At 38.1% G+C, this 15,013-nt stretch overlaps 1 protein-coding gene across 5 annotated transcripts in view; it reads left to right on the forward strand.

The window, feature by feature from the left end:
* Positions 1–14,184, forward strand: part of NAALADL2 (N-acetylated alpha-linked acidic dipeptidase like 2) — a 1,559,949-nt gene extending 1,545,765 nt beyond the window's left edge. For all 5 annotated transcript variants that reach the window (XM_075556048.1, XM_075556051.1, XM_075556049.1 and 2 more), the window contains one exon: positions 5,017–14,184. In XM_075556048.1, coding sequence (XP_075412163.1) covers positions 5,017–5,215 — 199 coding nt within the window. In that variant the 3' untranslated portion in view covers positions 5,216–14,184. The remainder of the gene's footprint in view (positions 1–5,016) is intronic.
* Positions 14,185–15,013: the final 829 nt, after the last annotated feature.

Below are 15,013 nucleotides of genomic sequence, written 5' to 3' on the forward strand. Positions count from 1 at the left end.
ACCACCCATATATTATTTTATTACAATATGATATTGTGTGTTGTGATGACTGGCACCTATGTCCGCTGTATTTCAAATTCTAGCAGGATGGCTCATTGTAGTCAAGTTTCGACTGAGTTCCTAGACTGACAGTAAGTGAGGAATTCTTGTAATCTACCATCAAAAATTGGACACTGTAATCCGATTGTTGTTAAAGAATAAAGATCCTTATACAACAAATCCATACTTGGATTCCAACAGCGCGCTGTCCAAATGGCTTTCTCTAGCCATCTCATCGGGAAAGATCAATTGCCAATAGAGGACATTCTATTTGGCAAAGTTTGCACAATCCCGGCAATAATGGGCCCCAATATACTGCTGACTATGACACGGGACCTGGCAACATGTTATTCTTATGTCCACATGGTCTGACTGTGGTGCATAGCACTACCAGCAACAGCGCCAGCACCTTTCTCTTTATCTCTACGTATATATTGTTTAATTTAAATGGTCCTCTGAATCCTGTCCTGACAAGTAAAAAAAAAAATAATGCCCCTTCTCCTTACTCCTCCTCACACGGCAAGAACCTTAAGCCAACATGGAAGAACAACAACAAAGTGACCTTAGAATAGATTTTTCCATAGAAGAGTATATGAAAATAACCCAGAAGGATTCAGCTTCATCTGTGAAGAGTTCATGTTTGGGTTGAATTTCATCCTGGATTAATGAAGATCTTTCTCTCTTTTGTTTCTTTTCTCCTTTAATGACATTTTAATTTTATGAATTACAACTAATTCTGAAGGAAATTTTCATAAAGTTTTCAACACTCATGCTTGCTATGTTCATTATAGCATTTTGATACCAGAGCAATGCCATCGGGTAGCAATGTATAAGGAAACTTACATATACTGGTAGATGTTGTTGTGTGTTGTGAAGACAATTCAGACTCACAGTGATAGCAGGGATTCCCTGGGTCCCTGGTTTCCATGGCTGTCATCTTTACAAGAGCGTACGTACATCAAGCTCTTTTCCACAGAGCTGCTGGTGGAGTCAACCCACCAAGCTTTAAGAAACCACTTAAGTTCTTACCTAGTGCGCCAACAAGATCATTATACTTTATCATGGTCGATTGACTTCTCCTGAAAATTTCCTTCTGTTATGGACATTTTTGGAAGAGCGATAGAAAAAAAACAACCCTACTTTAAAGAGTGTTCTACTTCTGGAAGTAGGCCCCAATTTTTCTCAGTACAAGGAATCTGACATTTCTTGTTGCTAGGTAATGAATCAATTGTGTTTATTCGAAAAATATTGTCTTTCCCTATTGGTAGAGCTTCCATCTGAGATGGATTTGAAATCTCAAATAGTAGTTAGTATGTATAGACATAGAGTACACCGTGCCCCAGCCATGGGACCACAGTAAGGGCCAAGCCAGTTTAATTGAGATTGCGCCCTGCAGAGTTGGCGCCACTGAGAATAGTGTTTTACCCTGCTCTGTTTGCTCCCTCAGGCTACACAGTTCCAAATATCGCCACAAATATATAATCAAAATATTGCTGATGACCCATTTGCCACTCCACTTGGGAGATTAATGTTTACCCTTAGTCTTGTGAATATTTATTATTACCTACTTATTTTTTTCTCTTCAGTATTTATCTGTATAAGATAGGCAGGATAGGAAATCTTACAAAGACAATGACTGGTCTGACAGTTCCTGGGGGTCAAGGGAGGAGAGTGGTAGGATCAGGGCGGCATGAGTGGGGAGCCAACAATGACAGGCATGGGGGAACAATAAGTGTTCTAAAATTGATGACAAAGAGGGTCATGTTTAATCAATCAAATTGTATCTGAGAGGTGAATGGCAAGTAAACGTAATAGTGGGGTAGGAGAAAAGAAAAGAATATATATATATATAAAAGTGCAACAAGGAAGCAGGTGGACTTTGACCTCTATTTAAATCTTACCTTAGTTCCAGAATGGTTTGTTCTAATGATGTGGCACTGTATGATACTCACCCCTTCCCAACATGATTGCTAAAATGTGACATAAAAAAGATGGTCGCAGAGAAAATAATCATAATAAGGGTTCCTGGGTGTTGTTGGGAGGGGATAAAGGGGAGTTGATATCAAGGAATTCAAGAAGAAAGAAAATGTCTTGAAACTGAGTTTCGTAACAATTGTACATTACTGCTTGATGTGATGGAACTATGGACTGTTTTGATATCTGTAAGAGTTTCCAATAAAATGATTACAAATCTAAAAAATATTTGTTTCTTAATACAAAGTTTAAGAAATCCAGTCAGTGTTCGTTGTTTCATTCTATTTGATTTATACAATGTCAAGTTTATTTGTTGGCACAAAAATCAAGAATATTTGGTTCTTGAGGAATAGTTCTGAATTCAAATACGCTCATTGAGAAAAAAAAATATTGAGAAATCCCGTGGATTCAAGGGTCTCCTGCCTCACTGCCACACTGTGCTGTCATCACATGAAATTAACTGAAGCAAGCTCTGGCTTAAAATACAAAACAACCTCCATTGAAGTACTGTACTTTAAACAAACACTATGTTGCCAACATTGAACTCAGACTGATAGCATTTTAAGTAAATTAAATCACAATGATTGAAGACCGCCAATGTTTACAGCCTTGAATAAGACCTGGTATAGGCATCGTCCTTGAATTGCAAAACAGTGAGATCATATGAAATAGAGATAAAAACACAATGGTAGAGAAGAAAAGACAATATAAAGATGGTGAATATCCAAGACCAGTTTGGGGGGATGGGGTGTGTGTGTGTGAGAGAGAGAGAGAGAGAGAGAGAGAGAGACAGACAGACAGACAGAGAGACAGACTTGCAGGGCTCTGACTTGAGTGGTTTCAATAAGACCTCATTGCTTAGTAACCATTAATCCATTGTCATTGAGTAGATTCTGATTCATGGAGATCCTATTTGTTATAGAGAAACACTGCTCCACAGGTTTTCTTGGCTGTAATCTCTATAGAAGCAATATGACAAGCCTTTCTTTTTCTACCTCAATAGATGAGCAGTCAAAGACAGACCATTTGTGCCACACTAGGGCCTGTGGAACACAGACAATAAAGTTATCTGGAAGTCAATGCAAACGTGGCAAAGACAGATGAGCACTGGGCAGTTAGGGAAATTATCCTCTAGAAAGCTGTCTTATATAAAACTGAGGTTAGCATTAGGGAAAATTATAAACCCATTAGACATAGTGTGTGGCTCTACCCTTCCTTGCCCCTTTATATGCATTCCGCCTTCTCAAGCTCCACTCTCACTAATCCAGGTCTTTGTCCCTTTTTGTATGAATTAAATGGTCATCTCTCCTCCAGGCTCTATATTATGACCACATTGATTACTTCCAAAATAAATCACTCTCTCTTTCTTGCTGAAAATACTGGTTTCTTACTACCCCAAAGAAAAAGTTTAATATGTTTAACTAGGTATGCCATATATTTTGTGATTTGACCCTAACCCTAACTCTCACCTCTCCTGCACTTGCCCCATCTAGGCCTTCACTTTGACTATATAGAAATGAGCACTGATTCCACTTGGAACACCGATGGAGAATGCTATCTTGGCTATTTCCAGCTTGCATCCTTTCTCAAATCTTTGTCATAGGGGTCTCTCATCATTCTCCAAGATGCAATTCAAATACTCCTTCCATGAGCCTTTCTCGGGTCTTTCTCAGTGGTAACTCGTCATCTGTTGTCACTAGATATGCATTTCTACTTCATTAGCTAATTTTATTCCAATTATTTACATGTCTGCCTCATAACAAATTGCAGCTAATTTAGCTACTTTGAGGTAAGAAAAAGCCGAGAATAACAATCACTTTCCTAAACAAAGGATTATTTTTCTATCAGTGAATAAGGAAGCTGATTTAGACTTGCCCACGGCCAAATTCTTCTTCTGCAGCGACTTGGATAAGGGACGAGGCACCACCTTATTACACCCTCACACTTGTCAAACATATAAAATGAGAAACTAGTAAAATGAATTCCATATTCAGTCTCAACATTTATTAACTAATGGTCAATCTTGTCCTGTCTATACTATCTGGGACTCTACTCTTCTTTCTTCCAAATGTTTTTAATTAAATCCCAGGCGTGATAACATCTCATCTGCAAATATCACCACATTTATTTCTAGAAGTTAAACAACACTTTCAGGGAGAAAGCATATATATGATTAAATACTCCATTAGTATTTACTTTAAATTCTATTCTTTTTAAAATTCAATATAGATCAAGTAAGGTCCATATTTTACATCTGATTGATATGTTCCTTTTAGTCTAGTGGTTCTCACCTGGGACTAATTCTCCTCCATTGTACAAGGGACATTTTGGACAATGTCTGGACCCATTTTGGTTTTCACAACAAATAGAGGGGTACTACTGGCATCTATCTAGTGGGGAAAGACAAGGGGGAAATATTAATATCCACAATGCACAGGACAACGACATCAAAGAACTTCCCAGGCCTAAATATCAGTTGTACCAAGATTGAGAAACCCTAGCCTAGAGGTTGCATCTTTGCCCATTTGTGTCTGTTTCTTTTTCGTTGGCATTGATTTGTTGAACAGATTAGGTCATCCCGCTTCTCGTTTTCCACAGCTTGTAGTTTGCTATGTATGACCCACTGGAGTGTCATTGCATGCATGACGTTGTTGTCTGACTTTACTTATGGTGAGATCTAAAGGCTTCATCAAATTCTGACTAGAATGGATTTGATTGGGGGTAGGGGGCTGCAACCCCTTTATTCTGCTTCATAGGCTGTTTGGGGCACTTCTATCAGGAGACACATGAAGTCTTATTATCTCTGGGACCACTGAGGTTTGATGTCTGTATCGTTTCTCTTATTCAGGGTTGAAAATGGCCATACTCTACTTCTACTCTACTCAAGACAGTCATTCGTGTTTGTTGGAAATACACGACCATGTTTGACATTATGTACGAAGTGACATTGTGCATAAGACCTTGAGACAAAGCACATATTCATGTTTTCTTCTTTTGTTTTAGAAATATCCTGTACCACCTAGATGAGAAGACCAGCCAGTTCTCCATCCTCCGAGAGGCCTGCGAGCAAAACAAGTCACTTCCATCAAACGTGACCCTTCAAGCAGCCCTGTCACAGGTGGTGACTAGCATTAATTCAGCTCAGGTCTACTTCAAAGCAGGACTTGATGTGTTTGAGAGTGTCTTGGTTGGAAAGAACTGAGCAAACTCTCAGCATTTTAAAAAGTTTGTTTACAATTTCACAAGCAAAAGCTCTAATATGACCAGCATTTCTGCAATGGAAGACCTTTCCCTCATCCTCAGTGGCTTTTTCGACAGGTCTAATGGTATGATTACATTGTATTTTTAATGTACATGTAAACCATTTTGCACATTTAATACTTCTTTTATATCTGTATTTCTGAATATGTAAAAACAAGGCATAGAAATAATACAAAAATTCTATCTGTTAAAAGGAACTCTATTGTATTTATAGATAAGGTGTGTTTTGGGGACACAAATCCCACATTCTGGGGACAATCTTTGCTCCTCCAGATGAAGCACGTAGGAAAAAAATCAGTGCTTTTGCTAGAGCGGTTAATGACCTAGTTTCTGTCAGAGAAGGGGAAAGTGGGTATAGTTTCAAATTAACTTCACTATGAAGGCTTAGATATGAAGAATTCAGGTTTCCAGAGTGATTGGTTAACCAAAGCCACTTTGAATGTTTCTATTTCATGAAATGAAGGGCCTGTTCTGAAGACAACTAGATGTAGTAATACACTGGTTATGAAATTGTATTTTTTTCAAAGTATTAACAACAAAGAGCCATACCATTCCTGGGGAAAAAAATCTCTAGTTAGCTGTACAGAGCAATTTAAATGCAAATTTTTTCAACCAATTTACAAGGTGACTAGCTTTGAAAACCCTAATTTGCCTCAGTTGATTTTGTCAAAATTTCAGGAGTGGTGTATGCCTTGTGAGGGAGAAAATGTTTCTCTACTTTTTTGTTCTTTGTTGGAATCACTGAAACAGAGGTGATTCTAGACTGAAAGCATCTCATATTTTTTTCCTCTTGCACCTTCTCTGAAACCTCTCTCTACCTTTAAGGCACTTTCCACAGAATAATATGTAATTTCCATAGGCAAGTAGCAAAGTTTCCTTTTGAAAACTCAAAAGCATCTTTAAAAAGCATCACAGTGCTATTTCCACAAAAAAGAAAAGAAAGAGCCAACTATGAAAGAAATAGCTGTTTTGATCAAGGAAAGCGTCTTAATTTTATGCAGAAACTTCTGATTTTGCTTCCTTCTTTGCTCTAAGAGGTGACTAAGATGAATCTGTCAAAAAACATCCACGCTGCTACTGCTGTGGAGGAATTCCGTGCGGCTCGGAGTGCCATGTCCACGCTTCATGTTCCTCAAATAATGAAGAAGCTTTGCAGGTTGATATTATCATTTTGTGACCCCATCATCCACCATTCCCCAGAACCTGAAAATTCTGCCTGCTTGTGATGCTGAAGTGATTAACTTGCATTGTGAAATTAAATAGAAAATTATTCTTCAGGTATGGGTTAAGGCAATTCCTTTTAGGAAACATGTTCTCAGAAGAGTGCCTTTGAATTTCCGTTACCTCCTGGAACTTAAACACACTTCCCCATAACACATTTCTAAGAGCAACATTCTGGACAATCTTTGCACTTTTTATGAATGAGCATAAAACAAATCTCAGCTTCAAGAAAAGCTAAAGTTGGGGGGAAATAATGAATCAGTATTGATTAATTGATTTATAAGGGTGAGTTTTTGCTTCAATGGCAATAGTTATATGCTTGAGGCAAAGTCGAAAATTGAGGCAATTAGCTAGATAATTCAAGCACAAATCCTTTTTCATCTGAATTGCCTATGTGCCCAGACTTTGGCATGAGAAATAAGCCTACTTTACTTTTTCCTTTAAATAAACTCGCTCCTTTGAAAATATCTACTATATGGAGCACGGTCTATAGGAAAGGCCTTAACTGCCCAGGGTGCTGCACGCCTTGACACGAGTGCCCTATCCTGCTCAGATGAGATCAAAAGCAAAGGAAGGTAGAAATCCACACAGGGACCAAACAAATGAACGTCTCAGGCCAAAGAATCGTAATATTTAATTCAATCTCACTATGTTCATTATACAAATTAACTGGGAGACGAATTTAAAACCCAGATGAGTGCTTTCATATTTTGGAGAAAAATTGCTAAGGAAGTGTATTCCCTTAACCTGGAATGACATCGAGACCAGATGCACTATTGATGAAAACACTTCCTGGTCTGCTTGAGAGATTAGATGAAGAAACGAGCTATAGTTAAGATAGACAGATGTACAGCAATTCTCTGATAACTTCTGTGTATTCTTGTCTCCAACAAACTAGCTGGCGAGCAGCATTCCTTCTCTGATATGACTACTTCAGAATTCCTCCAAATTATCATGTTAGTCATACCCCCCCCCCAAAGACCACAGTAAGGGACATGCATGAGCAATTGAAGAACACGTGTTTTCTATGAATTGGTAATGTAGCTAAACTCTTGCGTAGACATCTGAATGACTCACTCTTCTCAGTCCTTTAAATATAAAGTGGTGTCCAGACATAGAGAATCACAAATGATTATTCTCCCAGAAAAAACTGTGGCAAATTTCAGGAATACATGTGACACAGCCATGTACAGACAAGCATAGACGCTAGAGTTAAAAAGAAGCTCAGGAGATATTCTCATCTAAGCTGCAAGAGCTGGTCATCTGTCAGGGAAGATATTATTACTGCCATCCGATAGAGTAACTGAGGCCAAAATGACTGAAAACTTGGTCTCAGACATATGTTTAAGGCAGAAGCACTACCAAATTCAAGTTTTACTGCTTTCACGTGTGTTCTTTCCCAAAGGACATAGATCATTTTTCTATATATCACTATATAACCATCCAGTCAGATGTTTAGGCTGGACACACTGCTTTTAATTACACATCCGCTCCTTCTCTACAAATGTCTTACAGCCCCATCCTTCCCTCGCTTAGGGAATGCAAGCTAAGGGCCAAAGACTTAGGAAAAACTGCAGAGACATTTCACGGAGCTTCAGACATCAAGGAAAGGAAATTGAGCAAAAGGCTTTGAGGCGAAGACATGCTAGCTCTCTATTAAATCAGCACTTTCATCAGTGTTTCTCAAAATGTAGACTTAAGGAAGTAAGGCCTAGAATTTGTTATCTGCAGCAAGATGTATCTATCTGATACTTATGGGCCCTTAGGTTTAAGGATTTCTCAACTACCTGAATCCTCGGTCCATCGAAAGCATTCTTTGATAACATACCTAGAGAAGCTGAAAGTCACAATAATAGCAGAGACCTAAACGTTTGTGATTAATACTATCATTACAAAATGAGAGAGCACGAAATAATTAAGATGCAGCTCACATGTGTCTATAGCATCATGGTAGACAGTTCCCACATGTTTGCCTGTTTTGCTTCATTTCTTAAATTGAATTCAACCTCTTTTTTTAAAATGAGGAAACTAGGTAAACTGACTTGTTGAAAGATAACATGGTAGGAAAAATCACCGAAGTGTGTGTCTCTGCTGGGCCACCTGGCTTCAGTCCTGTGTTCTTCACACTATGTTCTACAGAAAACATCAAGGGAGCTTTAGGTTTCAGAAAACATCATCACTGAAAATCTTCAGACTGTGTGTGTGGCCAGAAAACCCACTGGTAATGAAGGGGCTGGGTGACTAATAGCACCTAATCCCTTGTAATGGTAGCCCATGCCAAAAATGGCATGCATATACCAGTAAATATTTTAATAAATAATTGTATTGGGGGTTCATACAAGTCATCACAATCCATGCATCCATCCACTGTGTCATGCATATTTGTACTTTTGTGGCCCTCATCATTCTCAAAACATTTTCTTTCTACTTGAGCCCTTGGTATCAGCTCCTCATTTTTCCCTTCCCTCCCTCATGAACCCTTATAAATTATTATTATTTTGTCATGTCTTACACTAACTGACCAATGTCTCCCTTTACCTACTTTTCTGTTGTCCATCCCCCTGGGAAGGGGGTTATAGGTAGATCATTGTAATTGGTTGCCCCTTTCTGCCCCCACCTTCCCCTCACCCTCCTGGTACGGCTACTTTCAATATCGGTCCCAAGGGTGTTATTGGTCCTGAATTCTCTGTCTCCAGCTCTTATCTGTACCCATGTACATGCTCTGCTCTAGTCGGATTTGTAAGGTAGAATTGGGGTCATGATAGTGGGGGAGAGGAAGCATTAAAGAACTAGAGAAAATCTGTATGTTTCTTTGATGCTATACTCTACCCTGGCTGGTCTGTCTCCTCCCATGACCCTTCTGTAAGGGGATGTCCAATTGCCTACAGATTGGTTTTGCATTTCTACTAAGTACCTCACCCCACCATTCACAATGACATGACCTTTGATGCCTGTTACCTGACCCCATCAACACATCATGATCACACAGGCCAGTGTGTTTCTTCCATATAGACTTTGTTGCTTCTCAGCTAGGTGGCTGCTTGTTTATCTTCAAGCCTTTAAGACCGCCAGATACTGTATCTTTTGATAACCCAGCACCATCAACTTTCTTCACTACATATGCTTATGCACCCTGACAGCAATCCTGTCAGGAAGGTGGGCATCTCAGAATGCTGGATTATTAGAACCAAGTGTTCTTGTGTTGAGGCATATTTGAGTAAAGGCACAATGTTCGTCTGCTCCCTTAATACTAAACCTATAAATATATGTACACAGATCTATTTCTACATCATCATATATAAATCTATACATATGTAAAACCTCTATAAATGCCCTTTGCCTCCTAGTTCTTTCCTCTATTTCCTTTTACTTTCCTCTTGTCCCACTCTCATGCTCAGCCTTCATTTGGGTTTCAGTAATTCCTCTATGCTACATGACCCTTGATCAAGCCCCACCAGGCCTCCTACATCCTCCCCACCATCGATTTTAGTTCACTTGTTGTTCCTCTGTCCCTGGGTTTGTTAACACCCACTTCCTTTCCTCCTCTTCCTCCTCTCCCATGTCCCCCTGGAACCGCCAGTCCCGTTGTCTTCTCCTCCAGATTGTTTCTCATGTATATCTTATCTAGATAGAAATGCAGATAATAATATGCACAAAAAAGACAGAGAAAAACAAAGCAACAAAATAAAAGAAAATAACAGCAACAAAAACCAAGGATGAACAAAGGAAAGCCTGTAACTAATTCAAGGTCTGTTTTTTGACCTTTACGTGTGTCTCCCAGTCAAGTCTGATGGGGTTCCATGCCCTAGCCCCACAGTCTATTTTTGGTGTTCCATAAGGACTTCATTGCTCCCCTCTCCTTGCTGTTCTGTTACGCACCATTGGTGTGTTGAGGTCAAATCAGGCACGATTCCTGCACTGTGTCTCCAATGTTGTCCCCTGTAGTGCTATGGTCAGTAAGGGACATTGTGTCTCATGGTGGGGCCTGCCCTCTGGTCCTCTCTGTGCATTGGCTGCTCTGAGCAGTAATATCATCCTCAGATCTTGGTGGGCCAGGCTGTGCTCTACTCTCTTTCCTTATCCGCCCCCGCCCCCTTCATTTACTCCTGCTGTGTGCTCTGATCAGACATACCCCTCTCCCTGAACTGTAGCTTCAGTGCTGTCCTCTGAAGTGAATTCTTCTTGGGGGAGGGGACCAGTAAATTTTTAATGGCATTAAATGAAAGCATTAAGATCACTATATCATTGTAATATATCATGATGATTGGATTTATAAATATTGCAAAGAGACAAGGAGCCAAAAACCTTACAATTGCCTTTATAAAACGTTTATGTAATCTCACCAAAAAAAGAGAGCAGGTGCTGTGATTTGTAACTATCATTTTGTATCATTCTTTAAAAATTGGAATATCTAATTATCCTTATTTTATAAATAAACATACTGTCTAATACAAATAAGCTAAGTAATATATATATATATATATATATATATATATACATATAGATCCTAGTATGTATATCTTTTCCTATACTTACAGGAAGATACTTCAGGTATCTTTCCCCACTGGAAAGATAGGGTGGCAAAAACTTTTTTTTAAGTTTCTATCAGTTGTATCTTGAGTTCAAAAGGAAGATTATTCTAAATGTGTTTTGCTTACTCAGGTGAGCCTTTTAAAAGTAGTTTTAAGTTTTCCTTGAGATGAGAATTCCGACTACTGATGAATCAGCATCTTTGCGCCAGATGAAACACGAAAATTATTTGCATGATAAATTGGTAGACCTAATCCCCCAAAATGTTCTGGTGTGACATTATATGATAAGTATAATTAATTACTCCAAAAATTAAGCTTTCCTCTGAGGGGTAACACATTTTCATCTCATTGGTTTAATAGGCTATTTAAATGTGCTTTAGATGCACATTCACTTAATAGAAATGAATCATTTCAAACTATCAGTCCATGTGTCGCATAGGAAAAAGATGGGCCCACATATCCAGACAAATGTTATCAACATAGCATTTTCATTACAAGACCAAGGACACAGCCCAGGGGGCAAAACAGACACAACAACTTCATCTTTGAGAAAACAAATTTCCTATCCAGCTACACTAGTGAATGTGTTATTGCAATAGTTTAAATTACTACCTTAAATTAAAAAAATACCTTCATTAGAATCTGCTATTCTGGAAGTCTTGAAAAGCTTCATAGAGTTCTAAACACCCAAGTAAGTGAAAATATTTTCTGTTAAATGCATTTATTGTATGCAACTTCAAATTTCAACTGTCATAAAATTTAAGGAATAAAAATAGCAAGATTTTATGTATATGTGTGTATATATATGCCATATGCCATCACAGTGCACATCTGATCTTCAGTTTCTTTCTCGAGGTACAGACTTGCAGTGGAACTTAGATCTTGTTCTCACTTTTGCTGCTTTGTTATTTTCCCTGGGAATTTTCAGTACTATCCATCTCTATTTCAATGTATCTGCTAACCAGCCAGAGTTTTATTTCCTTAACACCTTTCCATTATCCTTCCAAAATGTATACTGAAGTGCCTTTAGAGCACCTGAGACTGCCACGGAACCGAAGACCTTGCAAGATGTCATCTTTCTAAAAGACATCTATTTATAATCACATGCTCAGATTGTATCTGAATTTGCAACGCAAAGGATTAAATCGAGGCAATCTCAGGTAGCATTCGAGAAAAAGAAACCACTTCAAATTGCAATCTGTTTCTGGTTAGATTATTTTCTGTGTGAATTGTACAGTCATATAGTTCTCTGTAACAACAACACAAAATGTAATTTTGATGTTCTCAGCTAAAAGCCAATCACTGAAGCCAAAGAAATGCATGGCTACACCAGTTTCTCATGCAGAATTCAATCAGGAATTAGCTCAGAAGCCATTGATTCAGTGCCTACATCCAAACAAAGCTTTAATGCGTGTAGACAGAGCCTTAAAGGTGTTGTCGGTGCCCTCGAGTCTTTGCTGTCTTAAACCAGTAGGCACAGATAGCCTTCCTCAGAGGGAAACAGACTTTATTTTCCAGGGGCTAATTAATATGCACCACCTCAGTCCCCGAAGGACCCCACAGGTGCCTGTACTATGCCATATGCCATGTGCTGTATTCCTGCAAGCTCAAGAGATTAATATACAGCCATTATTATGAATTATTATGTTGTATTGAAGATAATGTCAGTCTTTTGTTCTAATTACTGTAAAAAGTTGCAATTGAATAGAGGCTGAGCTAGAGGAGTGGCGTTAGAGTCCCTATTTTAATGAACTACATATATTGTTCAATCAGACTGCATAATTAATTAATTACCTTGCCTGCTCAGTAGTTACACAGTCTTTTTTCACTATAGTACCATGCAGTGTGAGGTACATCTTTTGGATTTCTTAACGGTCCTTTACTCTTATTTGCAGGGAATATGGTAGTATTTTAATAGTATTAATAATCATTAGTTGTTTGTCTTTATACCAAGCCACTGCAAGTGAATTACCTTGCTCTGAAAGTCAGAACTAAATGCTATTTCCTCATAAAGACAATCTGAGCTTATCTGTTTAAGAAGGAGCAAGTGCACAAACATACAAAATAGCATTCTAGGCCACTGAAAACTGTCAGCAGGAATTAAAAATGTCCAGATGGTTATGTGTAGCTCACACAATTATATTCCAAAGATGTTATAAATAATTCCATTTAGCAGCGGAGCTAGGACTCTGTTAAGTGATTTAGTGTTTACAATGCACGCAGAAAGGCTTAATGGTAAATAGAGCCCACATTCTCACCTGCTACTTGGAGAGTACGCATAGAAGAGGATTCAGAAAGCAAAAGCTCCCTAAGATACGGAGGAGGGTTAATTTATTTTAACAGACACCTAGAAAGCCATCAGGCCTTTTTGATAATAGTCCTCTATATGCATTTGGAATACTGATATCAACCATTTTCTTAATATTTAATCACGTACTCAGTGTAGCTATACAAAGTATAATTACTCAGAGGTATGGAGTAGCACCGTTATGTATCAAATGCCATATTTCTACATTCCCCAAAAATGAAGAATGAGAATGACAGAAGAAGGATCATTAACTTTGGGTGAAATTTGGAGGACTTATCCTCAACTAAATTTGCCTTGATTAGCAGCATTGATCTCAAAAGGAATGTCCTAATGTGTGAATCCCAATGAAGTTGAGTACTATTAAAAATAAATTATAAATTGTGATTTGGAAATCTATTTCACTGTACAGAGATTTTCACTATTGCCTTTTTGTTGGAGTTGATTTTCAATGGCATTGATTCCAGGCACGTATCTGCTGTCTGTTAGTGACTACATACGGTCGAATGTCTAATATTTATCATGTATGAACGCCTATCAGAAATGTTGTGCTTTCTATATTTCGACCAAGTGTGATCTCAATTGGTTTTTATAACTTTACAAGTGTTACTTATATGACTCAATATGTAGCTTATTTAGAATATTATGTTGTGATTCTGTGTGACCAAACATGGATTGGAATATCACATCCATTAAGAAGATAAGTGAATATTTTATATTCAGCCACTTAAGTATTTGCACATAATTAAAACATACGACTATAAAATGAAGGCATTGAAAATATCTTGAATACTGAGTCATAAATGTGATGATTATGTACAATAAAATGGTAATGTTAAGAGATATTTTAAAATAGTAAATAAATGTGAAAAACCATTGCTGTACTGTTTAGTTTTTTAATAAGAAGATATCTAAGACTTTGAATATGCACAGTTAGTTACTTATTAGTATGTATTATTAATGAGTTAGCCTTATATAATATGCATCACACACAAAGATATGTTTATCTGCTTCAGGGAACCTTTTCTAGATATCATCTTTTTCCTTCCATTTATTTCTTCAATATTCATTCTCATATTGAACTCTTTCTGTCTTGTTGTCCCTGGTTCTGGCATCAAGTAACCAAATCCATATCCACTGCTGAAGAGATTTGCTTCCTCAAATCTGCTGTAACATACACTAACATACACTTATCACCCAGGAAAGAACATCTGTTTACATAGGATGGAAGACTTCATTCATTTATTTGTTTCGTGAACATCCACTAAGAACTTACTCTAATCCAGGCACTGTGTTAAATGATAGAGATACAAAAAAAAAAATTAGCAGCTTTACCTCTAGAACCCTACAACTGAATACTAAAACCAGATTGCGATCAAGTGGATTCCCACTCAAAGAAACCCACGAGGACAGAGGAGAGCTGCCCTTTTGAGTTTCTGAGACATGATCCAAGCGGACAGCCTCCTTTGTCTACCTTGGAGTAGCTGGTGGAGTCAAGCACCTGACTTTGTGGTTAGCAGCTCAGGGCGTAACTCATTATGCCATCAGAGACCCATGGCTGAATACTATCTAATATTTCAACTGAACTCACAGCAAGACTTAGAGGTACCCATAGATTCTGAAGTTTATTGCAGCAAATAGTTCAAAACTCCGCATTATCCCATGCCTTCCTCACAATCAT

The sequence above is a fragment of the Tenrec ecaudatus genome, chromosome 8 (genome assembly GCF_050624435.1).
Source record: "Tenrec ecaudatus isolate mTenEca1 chromosome 8, mTenEca1.hap1, whole genome shotgun sequence".
Classification (NCBI taxonomy): domain Eukaryota; kingdom Metazoa; phylum Chordata; class Mammalia; order Afrosoricida; family Tenrecidae; genus Tenrec; species Tenrec ecaudatus.